Source organism: Tupaia chinensis, unplaced genomic scaffold (assembly GCF_000334495.1).
Source record: "Tupaia chinensis unplaced genomic scaffold, TupChi_1.0 Scaffold000320_2, whole genome shotgun sequence".
NCBI classification, from domain to species: domain Eukaryota; kingdom Metazoa; phylum Chordata; class Mammalia; order Scandentia; family Tupaiidae; genus Tupaia; species Tupaia belangeri.
Genome location: NW_006159814.1, coordinates 1,446,095 through 1,470,669, shown reverse-complemented (window position 1 = coordinate 1,470,669; position 24,575 = coordinate 1,446,095). Strand labels below are relative to the sequence as shown.

At 37.5% G+C, this 24,575-nt stretch overlaps 1 protein-coding gene across 1 annotated transcript in view; it reads left to right on the top strand.

Annotated features, from left to right (window-relative positions):
- The window catches only part of MIB1 (MIB E3 ubiquitin protein ligase 1), a 155,381-nt gene extending 132,903 nt beyond the window's left edge, over positions 1-22,478 (top strand). Inside the window, exons 16-21 of the mRNA XM_006151595.3 lie at positions 613-794; positions 3,329-3,521; positions 9,382-9,460; positions 15,233-15,346; positions 16,563-16,663; positions 18,077-22,478. Of these exons, the coding sequence (XP_006151657.1) occupies positions 613-794; positions 3,329-3,521; positions 9,382-9,460; positions 15,233-15,346; positions 16,563-16,663; positions 18,077-18,217 (810 nt within the window). The 3' untranslated portion in view covers positions 18,218-22,478. The remainder of the gene's footprint in view (positions 1-612; positions 795-3,328; positions 3,522-9,381; positions 9,461-15,232; positions 15,347-16,562; positions 16,664-18,076) is intronic.
- The last annotated feature ends 2,097 nt before the right edge of the window (positions 22,479-24,575 follow it).

Sequence of the window (24,575 nt, the reverse complement as noted above, 5' to 3'; positions counted from 1 at the left end):
ATATATTTATTTATTTATTTATTTTTTTTTGAGAGGTGTTTTGCTACAGGGCATGTGTGCTCGCCAGACAGACAGAGAGACAGAGAGACAGAAAGCAAGAAATCACCCCCCAGGGGGGATGGCCACGCCACAATCCCTTCTCCTCCATTCTCCTCTCAGGATCTTGGGCACGCACGCACACGCACCCGGCGTGTTTTAAGCCACCAGGTCCAGGACGCGAACTGCAGTCGACTATGTGGGAGTCCAGCGACATAGCCATTATGCTAACTGCTGGTCTCTGTTTCTTCAATATTTTAATCAGAAATTCTACTGAGTTTCACTGGCTTTGATGGACTTAACATGGATAATGTGTTCATCCCTGAACTAGTCATGTAGGTGACTATTTGACTGGTTTGAGTTACCTTTTGTCCACTTCTACAGCAGGAGAATAGGTCAGTTCTCAAGTTATATTCCTGAGGAAATGGAATAGAAGAGATAGAGGAGTAATATTAGAACTGAAACTCTTAAGTGTTTTCCACATACAAATATAGATATATACATATACTTACTTGGCAATAAGAATTGACAGCAGATTCCTAAGGAGAAATCATGACTCTTTTCATTTGATTTCAGTTAATAATGGGACTTGGAACCCAGGGAGCAGAGAAGAAGAGTGCAGCTTCTATTGCCTGTTTCTTGGCAGCCAATGGCGCTGACCTTAGCATTCGGAATAAGAAGGGTCAGTCACCACTTGATCTCTGTCCCGATCCAAGTCTCTGCAAAGCACTGGCAAAGTGTCATAAGGAAAAAGTCAGGTTTGTGATCTTTATTATCATAAAGCTTAATATTCTGTACATGGAGTATTACATGGTTTCATAATGGAGGACTTGACTGCTTGAAAAAGTCTTTGTGCTCTTCTTGTACTTTTATGTTTTTCTTCCTTGAAAATTTTGCAGCAGGTAGAGTGTCTCTTATTTCATGTTGACTCCCTACATTATTAAGTGCAGTGCTTTATGTGTAAATTCTAAGAAACTTTGATAAAGTATTCTAATCCTCATGTACTCCTGTGTATTAGAGGGATTTGTCTACAAGAAAAAGTCTTACTAGTAAAATTGCTGTGGTTAGTGTTACATATATTTAAAATTTTAGTAGAATTTTCCTAAGAGAGTTTACATCCCATAGATAGTGTATGTCCCTCACATGAAGTCTGAACGATTCTAGCACCCTGCTGCCTGTCAGGCACTCAGTGAGTACTAATGAAGGACTGGAAAAAAAAAAAGAACGACTGAATGAACCAGTTCCTAGGAGTCTTTTCTGAAGATGATGATTTCACATTTTCTTCCTGAAAGTAAAATATGTCAGTGATTTTGAGACCAGCAGATGGCATGTTGGTTATATCCCTGGACTTCCACATAGTCAACTGTGGTTCGAGTCTCAGACCCAGTAGCTTTAAACTCATGCCAGCACATGTGTGTGCATGCTCAAAATCCTGACAGGAGAATGGAGGAGAAGGGATTGTGGTGTGGCCATCCACCCTAGGGGGCGATTTTTCATTTTCTGTCTCTCTCTGTCTCTCTGGCTAGCACACATGTCCTATAGTAAACATCTCTCTTAAAAAAGAAAAAAGTCAGTGAATTTAATGATTACTTATGATGCAATTAATTATGAGATGTTATAGACATGGAAAGATAGACATCTCATTACTTTTTTATCCAAACAGTACTGTACAACTATTACTGCCCATTATACCTGGTTCTTGTCATTGAACTGAACATTTTAGTAGTTGTCCCTTGACTTTTGTGTCCTCTTGCCTTTCTAAAAATTTATGTTCATGGGAACCAGCAGTTAGCGTAATGGCTATGTCGCTGGATTCCCACGTAGTCGACCGCTGTTCGCATCCCGGACCCGGTGGCTTAAAACTTGCGCCAGGCGCATATGCGTGCGTGCCCAAGATCCCGAGAGGAGAATGGAGGAGAAGGGATTGCGGCATGACCATCCCGCCTGGGGGGTGATTTCTCGCTTTCTGTCTCTATGTCTCTCTCTGTCTGTCTGGCGAGCGCACACGTCCCGTAGTGAAAACCTCTCCAAAAAAAAAAAAATAATAATTAAAAAATAAAAATTTATGTTCATGATGAAATGATATCTCTCTGGCATCTATACATAGAGGTATGTTATGAGTGAAGTTAATATTAGGTGGTGCTGTATATACATTTCTTTAAGTGTTTGCTTAAAGAGCATAAAATCCAATTACAGAAAGACAGTATGCATCTATAAATAATATAGATAAAAAGCATCAATTACTGCAGCAAAAACTTGACAATGAGGTCTAAGATTCAACCTCATCTGTTTATGTTAAAGAGGTTTTTTCTTTTTTTTTTTTTGGAGAGGTTTTCACTATAGGGCGCGTGCACTCACCAGACAGACAGAGAGAGACATAGAGACAGAAAGCGAGAAATGACCCCCCAGGGGGGATGGTCACGCCGCAATCCCTTCTCCTCCATTCTCCTCTCGGGATTTTGGGCACGCACTCACATGCGCCCGGCGTGAGTTCTAAGCCACCGGGTCCGGGACTTGAACCGCGGTCGACTACGTGGGAGTCCAGCGACATAGCCATTACGCTAACTGCTGATTCCCTGTTAAGGAGTTTTTAAAGATTGTGGCAGGAAGAGGATATCCCTTTTCTGTCACTGTAGTTGGTCTTATATGGATATGTATATTTCCCTGCCTTATATCTATATAGGTGTACTCTGTTTTGTGGTAATATAATTTGACTATGTTTCTTAAAGATAATGGAATTTTTTGGTAATAGAATATTATGTTCTCTAAGATTCACTTAAAGAAGTGTCAGAAAAAACAGCTCAAGTGTCACATTTTCCAAAGTGCTCTATCTGTTGTGGACGCTGATGATGCTTTGTGCTGTCTTTAGTTAGGGTAGCTAACATGGTCACTAATTAGGGTTTTTGTTTTATTTTTATGCCTTCCTCTGCTGGCTATTTATAAATAGAACAAATTCTGAATTACATTTTCTTTACGTTAAATAGTTCTTTGCTTACATTTTTGATTTCTTTGTTAGAAGATGTACCCTTTTCTGTTGGTGAAGTTGCTGAAGATTTATTCAACTTGAAGTTCGAATGGTACTAAAAATTTGTAAAGATGTGGAGATGTACATAAATAGAAATATATAATCAACATTTCACATATAGATATTAAAACTTAATTTAATTTTTCAACATGACTAACACCGTTTTTACGTATTCCATTGATACCCTAGATGTTTTTAAAAACATTTTAATTAATGAGTTTGTAGAGATATTTTGGTAAGTTTGATTTGAAATATTTGTTTTGCTAGTGGTCAAGTGGGTTCTCGAAGTCCTTCTATGATTAGTAATGATTCCGAAACCTTAGAAGAGTGTATGGTGTGTTCAGATATGAAGAGAGATACTCTTTTTGGCCCATGTGGACATATCGCTACTTGTTCTTTATGTTCTCCACGAGTCAAGAAATGCCTCATTTGTAAAGAACAAGTTCAATCTAGGACAAAGGTAATGTATTTTCTGTTTTTCTATGCAAAAAAGCATTATGACTTTTCTGACAACCCAATACTTGGTATTTAAAAATTGCTTTAGGTACCTGCTTACAGAGTAACAGTTTGGGAAACCAAAAGAAAGAAAAACGAAAATTTAAGCTTTTTCTTTTCCTTTTAAATTTTTTTACTTATTTCTTCCATGAGAGAGAGAAATAATGAGAGCAGAGAAAGTTACAGACACCCGCAACAGAGTCTTCCTGCTGTGATCCTCCCCCTGGCCACGGAATCAGTGAGCATTCATGTGGCTCCCCTGCTTATACAGGGAGAGACCTCAGAACTTTAAACTGAGGCCTTCCAGTGTGGGTCCCGCACCTCCGAGTGCTCAGCTCCCACTGCACCACTGTGGCTGTCTCCAGTCTTTTGTTTTTAGATTGGTCTGTGTATTTTGCAAGTACAAAAGTACTTGGAACTTTTCTTAGATTAAGCCCTATTTCAATAAACTTTTATTGAGTTTTATAGTTAAGTCAAAAATGTGTATGATAATTACCTCCTAAAAATTTGTCTTCTATTAGCAAACTATGACTTGGATTAAAAGCTACTCTGCCATGTAGGATATTGTAGATGCCCTTAGAGAGCTGTAAAATGAGTAGGAGTTTGGAGCCCCAGGTTGTCAAAAGCAGAATTTTGATTGAGTTGGGAGCCCCCAGGTTGTCAAAGTAGAGTTTTCATTGTTCATCTAGTCCACTTCCAGTATTTACACTTGATAAAATTGAAGCTCAGAGCTGTGCACTGACAGCTGGTGCTTGAACACAGGTCTCTTGGTTCTTAAGCCCCTATTCTTTCCTCTGTGTTATGATTCACAAAGTAGTAGTCAGTGTATGCAAGGGAGGGTTGATGAAAAGGAGGTAGTGAGAAAAGAATTTGCTGTCCTTCCCTTCAGACCCTCTGAATACAGTTATAAGAATTTATAAGTTTACAGTTTTTTTTTTAATTATGAAATTTTCATACCTGCAGAAAAGTAGAAAAACTAAAATACTCAACAAATTTATCAGGTTGATTGCAGAGACTTTTAATATAGGGAAATAGTGACCCCAAGTGGTCAAAGGATAATGAACATCTTCCTTGAAGAAAAATGATAAAACTACTATTTAGAGGAAAGTCTGAGAATAAACAAGCTTAATCTCTTTAGCAATTAGAGAAATACTAATTAAAATATGAATTAACATTAACTATTCTTGTCAAATTAGCAAAAATAAAATTAAATAAATGCTAAGAAGAAAAGTGAGCATTGCTAGAGACTGGAAGGACACCCTGACTGTCTGTATAAACCACTAGCACAACATTCTTTGATTTAGTAATTCCACTCCTGGGAGTATAACCTGAGTAAATAATCCATAAGTGGGGAAAATTTTCATTGCATAGATTTTATTTTTTAAATAATAGGGGAGTGGTTAAGTAAATGTTCTTTAATTTGCCATAATGTTTTAACCTCTTTAAAAACAGTTTATGGGGGGCCAGAAAGTAGTATGGTAGTTAAGGCTCTAGTCTCCCACATGGCCAACTATGGTCCAAGTGCCATACCTGGTGGCTTGAAAATCATGCCAGGTGCATGCGTTCACCCAAAATCCTAGGAGGAGAAAGGATTGTGACATGGCCATCCACCCTGGCGGGTAATTTTTTACTTTTTCTTTTACTCTCTCTCTCTCTTTCTCTCTAGCAAGTGCACGTGCCCTATGGCAAAACCTCGAACAAAAAGTCCTAAACAACAACAAATTCATGGGGCCAGCAGGTGTTGTAGTGGCTAAGGTGTTAGACTCCCACATAGCCGATCATGGTTCAGGTCCTGGACCTGGTGGCTTGAAAATTACACTGGGCGAGTGTGCATGCATGCCCAAAATCCTGAGAGGAGTTTGGAGATAAGGGACTATGGCATGGTCATCCTCCCTAGGGAGTGATTTCTCACTTTCCCTCTGTCTCTGTCTCTCTCTGGCAAATGCACATGCCCTGTGGCAAAAACCTAAAAACAAATAAACAAACATAAACCATAATATCTGATTTATTCTTTACCACCTTATGAAAGAAGGATTGTTCTTTATGGGTCAGATAAAAAAAGTTGTAGTTCAACAATTTTAGGTTATCTGTTAGTGTTAGAAGTAGTTCTTTTGAATTGCCTGAGGGTGCATGTCAATAATCTTTTCTCTAGTCTCCTAGGATTTTGGGAATACATGTACAAGCTCGTAGTGTGTTTTTCAAGCCACCGGTGCCAAGACTAGAACTGTGGTCTGCTAGGTTACAAGTCTGGCCTAAAGATAGATTTTGAATCCAGAGTCCTGATGGATCCTGGCTAAGCATGTCTTTCTCCTTGCCACTTTTACTGCAACTGTACAAATTGTGCATGTGCTAGGTGTAAGCTGGGAAAGTTCATTGAAAGAGGGAACATGCCATATTTAGTTGCTTTGATGATGTTTTAAGTAATTGATGTCCATCATTTTTTGGACATTGTTTAGATGATGTTACAGGTGAGTAATGATAATTTTTGAACAGTACTGTATTAAATGACACAAAAGATGGCAGAATGTGACTGTGTGTTAGAAGGGAGAAGAATATGTGGGGAACCAGCAGTTAGCGTAATAGCTGTCGCTGGATTCCCATGTAGTCGACTGCGGTTTGCACCCCAGACCCGGTGGCTTAAACTCAAACCGGGCGCATGTGCGTGCATGCCCACGATCCCGAGAGGAGAATGGAGGAGAAGGTATTGTGGCGTGACCATCCCCCCTGGGGGGTGATTTCTCGCTTTTTGTCTCTATGTCTCTCTCTGTCTGGCGAGCGCATGCGCCCTATAGCAAAATAACTCTCCAAAAAAGAAAAGAAAAGAAAGAAAAGAAAAGAAAAAAGAATATGTGAAAGGTAGATTTGAAGTCAAAGGCAGTGGTATGGGGTGGGGATAGAGGAAATCAGAGCCATAGTGGTTAATAGTTATGCACTCAAAACTCAGATTTAGTGGAGATGAAAAGGGGGTAAAGTTGGGGAGAATTATTCATAGGTTGTGGAAGTCTTGTGTTTGTAATATACAGATTAAGGGAAAAAAGAATAGTCCAAAACTTGGGGCTCCAGCCAGGAAAGAGGTACTTTTAGGTAGAGTTCCTTAGACTGTGGGTAAACAGAAAAATCCCTGTCAGGGTTCACAATATGATTAATCTGGCTAGATTTTTTTTTCTTTTAATTTTTTTTTACATAGGGCATGTGTACTTGCTAGAGAGAGGGAAAGTGAGAACTCACTTCACGGGGTGATGGCCACGCAGCAGTCCCTTCTCTATTATCTTCGTGGGATTTTGAGCACACATGCACATGTGCCCAGTGTGATTTTCAAGCTGCTGGGTCTTGGACCTGGACTTGTGGTCGGCCAAGTAGAGTCTAACTCCTTAACCACTACACCACCTGCTGGGCCGATTTTGGGAATACATGTACAAGCTCGTAGTGTGTTTTTCAAGCCACCGGTGCCAAGACTAGAACTGTGGTCTGCTAGGTTACAAGTCTGGCCTAAAGATAGATTTTGAATCCAGAGTCCTGATGGATCCTGGCTAAGCATGTCTTTCTCCTTGCCACTTTTACTGCAACTGTACAAATTGTGCATGTGCTAGGTGTAAGCTGGGAAAGTTCATTGAAAGAGGGAACATGCCATATTTAGTTGCTTTGATGATGTTTTAAGTAATTGATGTCCATCATTTTTTGGACATTGTTTAGATGATGTTACAGGTGAGTAATGATAATTTTTGAACAGTACTGTATTAAATGACACAAAAGATGGCAGAATGTGACTGTGTGTTAGAAGGGAGAAGAATATGTGGGGAACCAGCAGTTAGCGTAATAGCTGTCGCTGGATTCCCATGTAGTCGACTGCGGTTTGCACCCCAGACCCGGTGGCTTAAACTCAAACCGGGCGCATGTGCGTGCATGCCCACGATCCCGAGAGGAGAATGGAGGAGAAGGTATTGTGGCGTGACCATCCCCCCTGGGGGGTGATTTCTCGCTTTTTGTCTCTATGTCTCTCTCTGTCTGGCGAGCGCATGCGCCCTATAGCAAAATAACTCTCCAAAAAAGAAAAGAAAAGAAAGAAAAGAAAAGAAAAAAGAATATGTGAAAGGTAGATTTGAAGTCAAAGGCAGTGGTATGGGGTGGGGATAGAGGAAATCAGAGCCATAGTGGTTAATAGTTATGCACTCAAAACTCAGATTTAGTGGAGATGAAAAGGGGGTAAAGTTGGGGAGAATTATTCATAGGTTGTGGAAGTCTTGTGTTTGTAATATACAGATTAAGGGAAAAAAGAATAGTCCAAAACTTGGGGCTCCAGCCAGGAAAGAGGTACTTTTAGGTAGAGTTCCTTAGACTGTGGGTAAACAGAAAAATCCCTGTCAGGGTTCACAATATGATTAATCTGGCTAGATTTTTTTTTCTTTTAATTTTTTTTTACATAGGGCATGTGTACTTGCTAGAGAGAGGGAAAGTGAGAACTCACTTCACGGGGTGATGGCCACGCAGCAGTCCCTTCTCTATTATCTTCGTGGGATTTTGAGCACACATGCACATGTGCCCAGTGTGATTTTCAAGCTGCTGGGTCTTGGACCTGGACTTGTGGTCGGCCAAGTAGAGTCTAACTCCTTAACCACTACACCACCTGCTGGGCCCTGGTTAGATTTTTTATTAATGTTAGAAATCTATCTTTTTTCATTATTTTAAAAAATACTTTATTTGTTTATTGTCCCTTTATTTTTTTCTCAAAAGTAGTGTTAAAAGAAAATTGAATCCTGCCTTGGGTGCCTTGACTTCAGAAGTAATAGAGATTTTTGTTTGTTTTTAGGAGAGATTTTTGCTATAGGGCATACTCTCCAGAGAGAGAGAGAGATAGAGAGATACAGAAAGTGAGAAATTACCCGTCCAGGGAGGATAGTCATGCCACAGTCCCTTCTCCTCCATTCTTTTCCTCAGGATTTTGGGCGCATACACACATGCACCTGGCATGTTTCAAGCCACTGGGTCTGGGACTTGAACTGTGGTTGACTACGTGGGAGTCCAGCGATGTAACCATTTCGCCATCTGCTAGTCCTTTTCTTTTTTTAAGAGAAATTTTTGCTACAGGGTGTGTGTGCTCATTGGAGAGACAGAGAGATAGAAAGTGAGAAATCGTCCCCTAGAGGGGATAGCCATGCTGCAGTTGCTTCTCCTTCATCCTGATCTCAGGATTTTAGGCATGCACACACATGCACCTGGTGTGTTTCAAGCCACTGGATATGGGACTTGAACTGTGTTTCACTATGTGGGAGTCTAGTGACATAACCATTACGCTATCTGCTGGTCCTTTTTTTTTTTTTTTTTTTAAGAGATTTTTTGCTATAGGGCATGTGTGCTTACTAGAGAGAGACAAAGAAAGAAAGCAAGAAATCATCTCCCCCCCACCCCCACCCCGAGGATGGCCATGCTGCAGTTCTTTCTCCTCTGTTCTCATCTTGGGATTTGGGGCATGCACATACATGCACCTGGCATGAGTTCTAAGCTGCTGGGTACAGGACTCAAGCTGTGGATGACTACATGGGAGTCCAGCATGTAAACATTACACTACCTGCTCATCCCAGTAGAGCTTTTAAACTATACAGTTCTTTAGGACATGTGGGGAGACTAATGGGAAAATAGTACCTGTTGAGCTACAATGTATAAAAGATAAGAGAACAAAAACAGGATAGTAAAGAACAGAGGAAAAGTGTGTTTTGAGTTTCTTTGTGCCTGGTGTGTACAGAGGAATACTTTTGGGCATAAATGGAATGGGTAGAGTTATTGGATTCATCTGTAGATGTTCACTCTATGCTGTAACCTTTCCGTAGATTGAAGAATGTGTGGTATGCTCTGACAAGAAAGCAGCTGTTCTTTTTCAACCTTGTGGACACATGTGTGCTTGTGAAAGTAAGTAGCTTGAATACACCTTCTTTAGTGTTGTTAGAAAAATCAGAAGTGACAAAAATTGACTTTTTTTTTTTTTTCTGGTTCCCTCTGGAGTTCCTTTTTTTTTTTTAAAATAATTTATTTTTTATTATAATTTTTTTTTCCATCACAACACACAAATGAATTTTCCATCCAAAATACACTGTGCATTGGCTCAATCAAGCACATCAATATACATGTTCTCAGCAAATAATTTCCCAATTCTTATGTCCTGCATACCTTGCCTTTTGTTTTGCCATCCTAGATTCCCCATCCCCCTCCCTCTGCTATGACCCATCCTCCTCCCACATTGTCCCTGGCATAAAAATTGACATCTTTGAGGTTTTGTTTTTGCTTTTTGGTAACTATGAACAGAATGTTGATGGGCCTCTTGTAGCCTCCATTTATTTCTCTGTACTAGAATGCGAGCTATTTCTCTTCATACTTCTGAGCACTAGAGACTGAATGTACAGTGTTCTACTACTGAATGTTCAGTGTTCTGCTAGCTAGAATTTTTTTAATTGCCAGAGGGTGTGTGCACTCACTAGAGAGACAGAGGGGGAGAAGAAAGTACTTCCAGTGGGGTGTGGTTACACCATAGTTACCCTTCTCCTCCATCTCTTTAGCCTTTAGTGATTACTGGCAAACACACACATGTACCTGACATATTGTTTAAGCCTTGGGGCTGGGATTCATATCGTAGTCTGCCATATGGCATCCAGCTCCCTTAACCACTAAGCTACAAAATTGTCTTTTTTTCACATGATAGAAATTAATTTCTAAAAAATGAATATTTAGTCTAGGGGCCAGCCAGGTGACGTGGTAGTTAAGGCATCTGGATCCCTCATGGCTGAAAAACCAGTTGGAGTCCCAGACCCAGCAGCTTGAAAGAAAACACAGGTCATGTGTGTGTATGTGCCCAAAATCCCAAGAAAAGAATGGAGGAGAAGGGATTGCGGCATGGCCATCCCCTGAGGGGAGTGGTTTTTCACTCTCTCCTCCCCCCCCCAGGCATACACACATCTATAGCAAACTAGAAAAAAACATGTAGATTTGCCTTTGTCACCTATAAAATCAGTACATCTTTTTCTTCATCTTAATATTGCCTCCTGCATGTTTTCCCCACTACCAGAGAATACGTAACAACCATTTAGAGTCATAATTTTTGGCCTTCTATTTTTTTTTTTTTTGGAGAGGTTTTTGCTATAGGGCACGTGCGCTCACCAGACAGACAGAGACAGAGAGACAGAAAGTGAGAAATCACCCCCCGGGGGGAATGGTCACGCCGCAATCCCTTCTCCTCCATTCTCCTCTTGGGATCTTGGGCATGCACCCACACGTGCCGGGTGTGAGGTTAAGCCACCAGGTCCGGGACTTGAACTGTGGTCGACTACATAGGAGTCCAGTAACATAGCCATTACGCTAACTGCTGGTCCCTCTGACCTTCTATTAATGTTTACATCAGGAGAGCTTATAGAAATCTTTTCTTTGTGGGAATGGAGGAGAAGGGATTGTGGCGTGGCCATCCCCTCTGGGGGGTGATTTCTTGCTTTTTATCTCTCTGTCTCTCTCTGTCTTTCTGGTGAGCGCACACACCCAATAAGAAAAAACTCTCCAAAAATAGAAACAAAAATTTTCTTTGTGAGGGAAATAGTAAAGCTTAAAAGATGTTTTAAAATTTTTCTTAAACTTACTTTCTTGAAGAACTTTTTTTTTTTTTTTTTTTATTAAGGTTTTTGCCATATGGCCTGTGTGCTCATCAGAGAGAAATGGGGGTGGGGAGAGAGTGAGAAATTACCCTACAGGGTGGATGGCCACACCAAAATCCCTTCTCCTTCATTCTTCTTTTGTGATTTTGGGCACACATGCACACGTACCCAGCATGATTTTCAAGCTGCTGGGTCTGGAACTCAAACAGTGGTTGGCCATGTGGGAAGTCCAGCACTGACCCACTACACTACCTGCTGGCCCCTAAGGGCTTGGTTTATATATCTGCCTTATTCTTTGCAAGGTCATACAGTGTTTAATAATCTCCTTTGATTTGCTTTTTTTCATTTTGTCGGTGAAGATTTGACAACTTATACCTTGTTTAAATTTGCCCATGGTAAAGCATGATGTTTCTTGTTATAAAATAGTTCAGTCAGTAGGTGTTGATTATCAATACACTGTTCGACTAAAATATGTATAAGTTGTGATTGTTTTATTGTCATAGATTTGCTTTAAGTCTTGTTGTTTTTTTTTTTTTTTTTTTTGAGAGGCTTTTGCCTTAGAGCGTGTGTACAAGAGAGAGAGAGACAGAGACAGTGCCAGAGAAAGTAAGAAATCATCTCCAGGCGGAGGGGTAGGGGTGGAGAGGGATGGCAATGACGCAGTCCCTTCTCCTTCAGTCTCCTCCTGGGATCTTGGGCATGTACGCACACATACCCGGTGTGAGTTAGAAGCCACCACCTCCGGGACTCAAACCGTGGTTGGCTATGCGGGAGTCCTGTGATGTAACTGCTATGCTGCTATGCCATCCATCTGCCATTCTTCTTTCCTTTTTTTTTTTTTTTGGCCTTAAGTTGCATGTGTTCACTGGAGTGAGAGAGACAGGACAGTGAGAGGGAAAATGAGAAATCATCCTCCAGAAGGGGATGGCTATGCCACAGTCCCTTCTTTATTATCCTTCTGGAATCTTGGGCATGCATGCACATGCTCCTGGTGTGAGTTTTTTAAGTCACCATATCTAGGACTTGGACTGTGTCCGGCCATGTGAGAGTCCAATACAGCAACTGCTAGGCCATGTGTTGGCCCCGTTTTTCTATTCTTAGAAGTAAATTATTTAAGGAAAGCGTCAGAGTTTTCTGTTAAAACATTCTGCCTTGAGTAACCATTTCTGTTTATCAAAGACTATTATAATGGCTATTATAAACTGTCAAAAAATTTCTGTCTTAAATAAAGTGGACTTAGGTTACTTAAGTGTTCATACACTAGAAGTTAGCAGACTTTTTTTGTAAAGGAATAAGTAGTAATTATTTTTGCCTTCATAGGCCACCTCCTCTGTAGTAACAACCATTGAACTCTTTCCAACTACTCATCTCTGCCATTGTATTACAAAACCATGGAAAATACGTAAATGAATAGGTGTGACTAAGTTGCAATAGAGCTTTATTTACAAAAAACAGGTGACGGGTTGGATTTGGGCTGTAGTTTGCTGACCCCTGTCATACCTATATAAGACTTGATTTATGATTATAATCATTAGTTGATAACACAGATTCTGAAACTGTAATGTAATATTTTTTCCTAGTAGTGTCCCAGAATTTTTACGTGGTCTTTGCTTTAAAAGTAACAAGCCATTTAACAATGGCTAAATTTTGTTGAGCTCTTAATAGTGTACTAGACATTTTAATTTCTTTGTATTTTTTCATTTACCTTCTAAATATCTCTCTTTTTAAAAAAATTTTGTTAGAAGGCAGGTGTACCTACAAGGGGGGGAGAAAAAGAGAGGAAAAGAGGGGAGAAAGTGGGAAAGCACTTTCTGCAGGGGCAATTTCTTCTCGTCCATTTCTCCCTCCTTTTGGGATTTTGGCTGTGCATACATAGGTGCCTGGTGAGTTCCCTTTCTTGAGCTACTTTGAACCTCACAGTTGGCTATGTGGGATCCAGCCACCCCAACCACCACACCATGGGCTGGCCCACTTCAGAGCATTTCTAAGAAGTATATTGTTTTACAAATATGTTCTTAAACATTATTTGCTAGGGAAGATGAAATTGAGGTGGAAAATAACCTTTTCTCAAGGAGCGTACAGTAGTTTTCTACTACCTATATCACAGTAATGTTGAATGTGTTGGAGTCTTGAAAGGGAATAAAGTGCTCTCTTAAGTTGAAAGAAGGAGAGATTATATATCCCTTTTGGAAGAACTAAAGAAAGATTTAATGGAAACACTATAACAACCAAACTTCATAGTTTAGTGTTTTGTCATAAGTTACCTCTGCATATCCTGCATGGTTTTTATTTATTTATTTTAAAAATGAACAACAGTGAGACTGGCAGGTGTCAAGGTGGCTAAGGTGTTGGACTCTCACATGGCTGACAGCAGTCCAAGTCTTGGACCTGGCAGCTTGCTTCCTCATTTTACCTTTCTTTCTCCCTCTCTGTTTCTCTGTTCAAATTAAAAATAATAAATAAATAAATAAATATTTTAAAAATAAACAACAAAATGAAAGACATCTGATAGATAAACTGAGATATGGAGTGTGTGTATATATATATATATATATTTCTTTCTTTGGAGAGATTTTTGCTACAGGGCACGTGCGCTCGCCAGAAAGACAGAGAGAGACAGAGAGACAGAAAGCGAGAAATTACCCCCCCAGGGGGGATGGCCACACCACAATCTCTTCTCCTCCATTCTCCTCTTGGGATCTTGGGCACACACGCACATGTACCCGGCGTGAGTTTAAGCCACTGGGTCCGGGACTCGAACCGCGCTCGACTACATGGGAGTCCAGCGACACAGCCACTACGCCAACTGCTGGTCCCAGATGTGGAGTATATTTTCATAATAAATAAATGCTACGAAGTTTTGTGTGTTACTTTGTAATTAACAACTTTAGATATAAGGTAATATTAACAACCCACAACATACAGTTGTGCCTAGGGTGTTGCTTCTTGGAATGGAAATGTATTCTACTGACATGTAACTGATAGATGTTTCAAATGAACTATTAAAAAGCCAGACTGTTAGGAAACTATTTTGATATTTCCCCGAACTGCTACATGGAAAAAGTAGTCAGGAGGCAGTTTCCATGTTGATTGTATCAGTCGGTTGAAAAAGAAGGGTGAAAATTGTCAATATAATTTAGGAATTTTAGAGATAAATCATTTATAATAGAGAATATTTTTAGAAAACCATCATGTAACCAATTCTAATATTAGTTGAAATTTGTGGAGGCCAGCAGATGGCTTAGTGGTTAAGGTGCTGGACTCTCACGTGGCTGATGATGGTTTGAGTCTCTGACCTGGCAGCTTGAAATTCATGCTGGGCACACTTGCATGCATGCCCAAAATCCCACAAGGAGAATGGAGGAGAAAGGATTGTGGCATGCCTGTCCCCCCAGGGGATGATTTCTGGATTTCTGTCTCTCTGGTGAGCGTACATGCCCTTTAGCAAAAATCACTTAAAAAAAAAATGTCAAGGGTATCTCCTTTTTTTATTCTGAAGACTTAAAACCTTGAAATATTTACCATCTCATGGACAACATATAGCATAGCATTTATGTCACATGACCGACCGTGGTTCAACCCCTGACTCATTGGCTTGAAAATCACACCAGGCACGTGTGCATGCATGCTCAAGATCCTGGGATTGCAGCATGGCCATGCCCCTGGGGGGGGGGGTTGATTTCTCAATTTACCTCTCACTGTCTCTGTATCTGTCTCATTCCAGTGAGTGCATGTGCCTCTTAAAAAAACAAAAACAAAAAACACATAAAAGAAATATTTACCATCTTACATTTTTAAAAATATAAATTCCACAATCTATTCAACTGTGTTAGAAAATGTCATTGTTTTCTTAATGCTTTGTATTCTAGAGGCCCCCAATGGAGAATACTCTTTCTTAGGCTTATAACATTCTAAGGAGGTAGGATTGTATATCGACGTAAACTGTTTAATGTTTATTTTAGTGATAAGTTTGAATTATCAGAAAAAGGAAATATTCTTATTCATGCTCTATTTTACAGTAAGTCTCTATGTTACTATTTTCCAGACTGTGCTAGCCTGATGAAAAAGTGTGTGCAGTGTCGGGCAGTCGTGGAGCGGAGAGTGCCTTTTATTATGTGCTGTGGAGGGAAGAGTTCAGAAGATGTCTCTGATGATATCTGTACATGAATTTCTTACACTTCTTATTTGTGTTCTCGTGGGACTTGTGTGAATATTGCTTTTCACAGTACATTTCATCATATAAAACAAAAGCTTTGTGACTTGGATTGATGGGGAACAGATTTTCTAGTGCTCTTGTTACGTTATTAGAAACCCCAAATTACATTTTTCTAGTTTGTGGTATGACTTTAGAACTTTCAAACATTCGTCTTTTGAGAAACCTCTTTGTATGGTATAAAGAAAATTACTGTGATTTTGCTTAAAAAATTTGCTCTGTATTTTCAAGATAAAGTTTAGTGTATCTTGATGGTGGACATCATATTTCCAATTATTTCTTCAGTTTCCAGAAGTATGAACCTAATTCCTTTATGTAGCAGGCTCACCTAGTTCACTTAAGTATTTTATAGAATAGAATTATTTGGAACAGAGTAACTATAGGTAAACTGAAGTGTAACCCAGAGAACAAGTGGGAAGGCGAAAAGTAAATGATTTGTCTTTAAGCTCTGCAATAGTATGGCTGCTTAAAAATATTTTCATCTTTTTACTACTTGTATAAATTTGCTAGACGATTTCTGTGATTTCTTTGTTCTGTGAACATGTTTTGTGAACAGGTTGAGGAAGAATGTGAATATAGCCATATCGCCCAAGGCTTTTGTCTTTATCACAAATACAGCGGAATAAAAAACCTAGGGACAGATGAACTAGAATAAAAGAGCAAAAGTCTAGAGAGTAGGAAAGATGAAGTAAAAGATTTCCCTCCATTTTAGCAGACTTCTGATTGGGCTTTTCTTAAGTTTCTCATCTCAGATTAGTAATAAGGACATCTGGGCATGAAGGAAGGAGGATAAGGGTTTGCCGCCCAAGCTGGCTAACCTCCTGTGCTGGCTCCATCCTGGAGCCAGAGAGGAGCAGAGGAAAAAGCATAAAATAAACCTGTGAACTTGCCAAAGAATGCAAGTACAGCCTTGGAAAATCTAAAAATTGGTGTGTGGATAATTTTCTGACACTTTTAATGTAATTAAAAATTGGTGTGAAAACCTATTTTTGAAGATTACAAATGAAAGAATATGAAACACAAATGTCACTGCTATATCTGTGGTACAAGTATGAAAAATTTCTTGAAGGGGATTCTAGTAAATGTTTAATGAACAGTAATAATTTAGAAACAAAAAGTCTCATGTCAAAATAGTAATAATGAATGTTTTTCTGTATTACAGCAAGTGGAAATATTCCAGTGTTACAAAAAGACAAGGATAATACCAATGTCAATGCAGATGTGCAAAAGCTACAGCAACAGTTACAAGACATTAAAGAGCAGGTAGTAATGATTGCTTCTTGCTAAATGGCGACTTTGAGAATGGCACTTAATATTTTGCTATAAAATTACTAGGTTTTTTTCCTGTAGTAAATGTAGCTTACATTAGTATACACTTATAGTATGTGAATATTCACACTGAAAATTATTTGATTAAAAAATTATTCAGGTACTCTCAAAGGTAGGAAATACGCAGATGACCAGTAAACTTGAAAAAAAGAATACTCAGCTACATTAGTGATTGGGAAATGAAAATTAAAACCAGAATGAGGGGGTCAGTAGGTGGTGTGGAGGTTAAGGCCCTGGAGCCTACATGGCTGACTTATGTGGTTCGGGTCTCAGATCCAGTGGCTTGAAAATCATGCCAGGCATGTGTGTGTGCATGCCTAAGATTGCCAAAGAGGAATGGAGAAGTGATTACCTGTGGAGAGAGATTTCTCACTTTCATTTTCTCACTCTCTGAGGAGCACATGTGTCCTATAGCAAAAAAAACAAAAAACAAACAAAAGCACAACAAGGTACATTTTCATACCTATTAGATTAGAGAAAATGTTAGTCAGTCTCAAATGTTAGGCAGAATGTATAGCAGCTGTAACCCGTGCACTGCTGGTGGGAATATAAATTAGTAAAAACACTTTGGAAAGTGGTTTGTCATTAATAAAACTGGACAGGATATTGTTTGGGAATACAAACTTGGTAAAAAAAAAAAAACAAATTGAAAAGTGTAACAGGTCAAAGGTAGGGGTTTTCTTGGCTGACGACTAGGAAGCTTCTAGAGTATTGATACTCCACTTCATTTGAATACCAGTTACATGAGTTTGATCAGTTTGTGAAATTTTATTAAACTTTAACCGTGTCATTTGTGCACATTTCTGTGTGTGTGTGTATATATATACATATGTACATACATATATATGTGTGTGTATATATACACACACATACACTTGAGAGGTTTTTATGTTAGTAAAGGTGCGTGTGCTCACTGGAGAGACAAGAGACCAAAAGCCTGAGGGGTTGGCCACATCACAATCCCATCTCCTCCTTTCACCTCTCTGGATTTTGGACACGCATGCTGCACGCACATGCACCTGGCATGAGTTTCAAGCCACTTGGTCTGGGACTTGAACTGTGATCGACATGGGAGTCCAGCGCCTTACCCATTATGCCACCTGCTGGTCCCAAGTACAGTATTAATATATATTTTATATAGTACCTTTTACACTATCCCAACAGTACAACCAATATTTCTTTCGTATATGAATGACATTTTATTTTAAAATTTTAAAAATTACTTTTAAAAAGCAATAAAAGATAATTTGGCCAAAATAAGACAATGGTATAGCAGAATTACTACATATTACACTTTCCAAATATAAAATGTGTGAGCATTTACTACTTTGTTATCTCACATTGCAGACAATGTGCCCTGTATGTTTGGATCGTCTGAAGAATATGATTTTCCTCTGTGGCCATGGAACATGCCAGCTCTGTGGAGATCGCATGAGTGAATGTCCTATTTGTCGCAAGGCTATTGAAAGAAGGATTCTTTTGTATTAACTAAGAAACCTGGTGTTTTGTTAGCTAAAGTATCTGGTCATGAGATCTTAATAAGTTTTTAAGTTAGTTGGAAATTTTAATGAATTTCTACTATTATAGTTTCTTTACTAGATTGTAATCTAGACTACAAATGTATCAGAACAAAAAAAAAGGCAAAACAGTGTTTGAAATTGTGGGGTTTTGTTTTTCTTGTAAGTTTGAAACATCAAATCCATGTAATTCATAGATAATCTAATTTCTATGAGGAAAATCCTCTACGAATCTCGTGTAACTTTTGTTTATATTGCATTTTCCCCTTGTAATTTATAAATTTGTTAGACTTCAAAAGACGTACTTCCTTGTTATCAGTTAACCTTAGGTTTATCATGACTTTACACAATGTGTTCATACAGATGTTCAGAAAAGTCATGCATCCAGTGAAAGGGGTGAGTCAAACCATTATATCACTTATTTAAATGATAAAATTATAGTATAAATTCTGCATACTTTAAGGAATACTGAAGGAAAGATTATCTTTCTCAGTTAACAGAAAGTTATCCAGATATTTGTTTCTGAACTCTTAGAGTAAGTGGAAGCATACTATAAAATAATGACTTTGTGTTTAGCTTATTTTCTAGATTTAAAAGGAAAATTGTTTAACTTGAATCAGATTACCAGTTTCAAAATGACTGATAGACATGAAAAGGAAAAAATAAGCAATTACAGTGGAGATGAAAGGGGAAAAACAAAGAGGATACCTATTAACTGACCATTAACAGTTGCTGTCTTATATTAATTTATACATTATATAATTTTAAAATATAATTTATTTTTGTTCAGAAAGCCTTTTAAAAAATATCTATGAGAAGTATACTTCAGTTTTCTTCGATTACTTAACAAGGCTTGGTCTACCTGGTGAATGATACTGCCCCAAATGGACCTGTGGTTCTATTTAGCTTTTCTAATGTACTGAATAGTACCACATTGATTTGCAAAGAATAATGTATTATCCCAAGGCAGCATTTTTTCTTCTCTGCATATGTTAATTCTGACAGTGTTACTGATCCTACCTTCATCACAGGCCTTAACTTCCATTCTCTCTCAGATAGTCATACTATAAAGGAAACAGTCTTTCTTTAGATGAGGATATTTCTAAACTGTCAACAATACCCAAGACATAATAAATAACCTAGTAAGTAAAACTTAGTTTAGAAAGAGTGACCAGGACATTTACAGAAATATGTCTGATTACCTGTAGCTTTTGTGTTTTTAAACACAGACTTTAACTCAAGAGTATCTAATCATTTTCTCTCCTATGAGTGATGGAGAAAATCTTATGAATCTAGGGTAAATATTCACATAAGTGTTTGGGGGGGGTTTCATTGCTGCTAGATTATAAAAATATCAGCTGTTTACAATAATGTCTTCTCTATATATAGTATTTATAAGCTTACTCCTAAGGACAGTTACTTTTTTTCTTTTTTCATTTTCCTCCCTTAAATTTGGCTAGCTTTTCTTATTTCAGTTTTCCTACTATATAACTACATTTGAAAGTACAGAGTCTGTAACCCTTATAACACTGTATTTCTGGCTGTTTAAGCAATGGAAAGCTTTGCTGATTGGTTTTGCAGTCTCGGCAATTCAATATCTATGTTAAGCTGAATAGCTTTACTACTTAGAACAGTAAATGTTTTGTAAATTTCAAATTTGATACTGACTCTACCCAGTTATCTAATAAGGGGCCACTGAGGCTATTTTTAAACTGAACTTCGGAGTCATTAAAAAAATAGAATGTCTGGGCTAGTGGGTGGCATGGTGATTAAGGTATCTGGATCCCACATGGCCAACTCCTCCATTCCAGTCTCAGACCTGGAGGCTTGAAAAACATGCTGGGCATGTGTGTATGTGTGCCCAAAACCTTGAAACAAGAATAAAGAGGAAGGGATTACTGTGAGACTATCCCCCCAGGGTGAGATTTCTCGCTCTCTCTGTCTCCCTCTCTCTTACCCCCCAGCTAACTTAAATGACCTATAGCAAAATAAAAAAACAAAAGACAAAAAACAAGAATTATATTGGTTATGTTCACATAAAGAGACAATCTTCTTAGAGATTTGAAAACAGTATAAGTCAGGATTTTCCTTTTCTTTCATGCAGTAGGCTGTTTTTTTTTCCCTAGGAGATCAGCTAATAAGAAGGATGCACCTGGCTGACTCATTCAGAGTTTGGCCAATCAGAATTCTGTCATCTACAGCCCTGCTGTTCTGAAACAAGTAACTTAGTCTTCTGAACTGCAGTACTAAAACTTACATCTCTAAAAGGTAATATCTTAAAGGTAATTATGTCTCTAAAAGGTTATATTACCTTTTAGTTTGTTTATTTCCTCCATATTTAAAATATTACTTATAAACTTCTGTTATAGAAGTCATAGTCCTAATCCTATTGCTAGGAACTTGTGAATTTTCTGTATTTGTATCACTTTGAAATTTATTAATTGAAAATGTTCCTCTATTCATGTTTTCAAGGACCTAAAAATTATTTAAAAATTTATCTTGAGTTTGTGATAGATAAAAGGATTCAGAACTTAAATCATATAAGTGACTTGCCTCCGACTCTGAAACTGCTACCTCTGATCTCTTGGCAGTACTTCTAGTTAAGTGGGCTTTTTCTTCTTTGTCTAAATCTCTCCTGTGCCTCAAAAGAGCTTTTACTTTTCCAGTTTAGAAAACACACAAACTGACATTCATTCAGAAGTAGTATATACTGGGCTTCAGGGGTTGTGTATCTATACAGCATTGAAAAAAATGGTCAGTATCTTACCACATTCTGTTTTCTCTGTTAGCAGTTTATATTTGAAGGTAATCAGTAGTTAAAAGGTTGAGATGCAAAGGTACTGTTAATGTTTTTTCCATATGTTTCTAAAGAGTTGACACTCAGTGGTATTTAGATTCCTTCTCTGTACCCATCACCCTTACCACATTTTTTCCTTTATTATAAGATTGTCAGCTTTGTTACTCAAATCACACAAATAACCTACCAGATGGTGCTATTCTAATTGTATTTGTTCATGTAACTCAACGTTCTTACAGCTTATACTATATGTATTTAATTTGGTTGAGAGCAAGATTTTCAAAAGAAGATAATTTTGTATTAATGTAGGAATATTATATTAGACAAGTATTTGGTTTAGCTGGCCAAATTATGCTTAAGATGTTTGTAGTTTTAACCATTGCAAATTGACCAGCTGAATATTGAAACATAAAATTCATTGATAATATTGAAAATAACTTTCTTAAATTTATATATTTGATGGCATTAGTGTATAAAAGCATTTTAGCATATTAAAATACATGCTGCTTAAAATTTGTCCAAAATGGCTGGTGGTAAGGCAGCTGGATCCCACATGGCCAATTGCATGGTTCAATTCCTGACCCAGCAGCTTGGAAAACACACTGGGCACGTATGTGTGCATGCCTCTCCAAAAACTTGAAAGGAGGATGAAAAAGTAATGGCAGTGTGGCCATCCCCTCTAGGGGTGATTTGTCACCTTTTCTCTCTGTCTCTGTCAAGTACACATGTCCTATAGCAAAATTAAAAAAAAAAAGAAATGTCAGAGTTTGCCTGATCAGTTTTACATGGTAGAAACATACTGTCTAATTAAGTGTTGCCTAGTTGTCATTGTTATTCTGAATTCTGGACCCTTTTTGGACTAAGAATTAGTCAGACTTATCAGGGAGAAGGTAAGGTAGGGGCAGGACACTGAGTTGCAGTAAGCAGGAAAGAAAAGCGTTTGTAGAGAAAAATAATCACATAATCAGAGCATTAGTGGAGAGAGCATATCTAATTGAATAATAAGGGTTTCAGCCAATCAATTTTAGTATAGCTTAATATTTGTGTATTACAGGCTTTAATTTAGCTTGCTTTTTTTTTAATCCAAGGAAAAGCACTTACTCTCTCAGAGTGTCTAATATGTTTTATAATGATAATTTGAATAAAAAATGAATTTTGGAATAGTTTTTTCTGCTTTTTTTATTGTGGTAAAAATGCATAACATAAAATTTATCATCTTAAATTTTCTCAAATATCGTTCAGTAGTATTAAGTGTATTCACATTGTTGTGAAACAGATCTCCAGAAAATTTTCATATTTTAGGACTAAAACTTTTTCCCTATTAAGTAATTCCCCCTTTTCCTCTCCCCATCAGTGGAATAGAATTTTGATCATATGTTAAGTCAAGAAACACCCTAATTATGTAGTTCTTTGTTTGTGTTTGCAAGGTCTAAAGTCATGGTAAACATCAAGTTCCTGAAATTTGGTGGTGGGACAGCATTTGTCTCCCTTCCTCTGATTGTTATCAGCTATAATTGAGTAGATCTTAAATAGTTGGAAGGGTTTGTTATTTCATTTTGAGCCTGAGGGGAGAAACAGCTTTAAATATCAGAGTTAGGGTTAACTTTGAGTTTTTGCTAAATTGGGAACTTATAATTATGTGTGCCTTGTTTAGAAAATGTCGATTGTCTGTAAGTCTACTCGTCAAGGTTTCAAATAAATTTTTCTCTCAAAAAAGGCAATGATTTCATTTGCTTAAATATTACAATAGGAATGCTTACTGGTATTACTTGATAATCATATATAGCCTTGAAACTTTAACATATACATTATAACTGTAGCAGTATTAGTGATTACAGTTGTGCTTCTTTAAAACATTAAATGTAAGGAAACTCTTTAATACTGTCCCATGTGTACACTGCTTTATTACAGTGAGGAGGAAAATCCTTTAGATTGAGTCTCAATTTACTGATAAGTGGTTAGTGTTGAGTGAAACTATGTACGGTATAAAAATATGAACCAGCTAGTGGAGCTGATTAATTAAAATTGTACATTGCTACATAGGCATTTTCTACCTCCTTTTCTGTCAGAGTATTACTTTTTCCAGCATTTATTCTTACTTGTGAATAAAGAGGAAATGGGAACCTGAAGTTAAAATTGATTTTGTTTTGTTGAGAGTTTAAGCAATAGTTATAGGAGAAGTGACTTGTCACATTAATTTGGTGCCTAAATCCCTAACTACAAGTTATAATTGACATGTACAAAATGTTTCAGAAAGCTTATATTGCTGAATATTTTACTTTTTCTGTATAGTCTCCCTGATTTCATTTCTTAAACATGACTTCTTTCCTCCAAAAAGCAAAATGGTTTTGTAATTTTTTTATAAAGTAAACAAGCGTGCCATTTTGTTGGAGACCTATTATTTCAGGAAGCTATTGAAAGTTCTGACTCAGGGCTTTTTAACAGTTCAAGCAATGTTAATTATATTTTGGAAATTCCATCTACATAATTCTTTAGTGCCTTGAAAGAATTATTAACTTGGCATCACTATTAAATCTTTATAGAAGGTGGTCTTTAGAGCACGTGTATCATGATATACACGCTTATAAGTCATATTGCTTAGCTCATGTAATAGCAATACTGCATATGTGCTGGGTTTGGGTAATTCTTTAAAGGAAGTTTTCTAGATTTGCACTTGATATTTGTTTTTTAAAAACTGATTATTTATGGCCATGACACTGTTACCAGAAAGTAATTCTATGTTGTCATTATGCAAAGTCATCTATAAGTAGCATCTGGGAAGAGGAGATAGAATTCACACTATTTGCTATTTTAGTATGAAAGGAAAGGCTGTTTGGGAAATACAGGTTGTTTTCACTTCAAATGAGAATAAATAAATAAAGACCCTTGTTCAAGTGATTCAGTTTAAGTCTTTTTAAAGGAAATCACAAATTGCATGTTATTCTTAATGTTAGTCATATAGACTAAATCCGCAAAATTATTTTTCTGTTTAGTTCAGTGTGCTTGTGTCATTCTCAATACAGTATATTCAATGATAAACAGCAATTTAATTGACTTATAGCAGTATTTGGCTTTGTATTTTTTCAGTTTTTTAAAGTTTCATATTGGATTAAATTTAGTCTTGTTTGTGAATATAGTTTCTGTATGGCAAGTGTTTGTTGCTTATTTAGTTTTTGTTGAAAACTTGCTTAGTAACATCTGAGCATTTAAAAATAAATGCCAACATTTACCATTAATAAAACCTACAGTGTAATGTCATGTAATGCTTTTCTCTGATCTTTTGAACATGATTCTTTATAGTAGTATACAGGGATTTTCATCACTAAGGCATTTGAAAGCAAATCCCAATATACAAGAAATGTGTTCTGTTGGAAAGGAAATGACCTTGTCTTTGAGAAACAAGGACATACATCTTCAATTTAAGAAATAAACATCCACATCTAGAAGGCTCTTATTGCAGTTGTTTACATTTAAGGTACCTCTATCAAAAGGGCCAAAGAAGCTTTTTGTATTTTAACACTTTACACTCTTT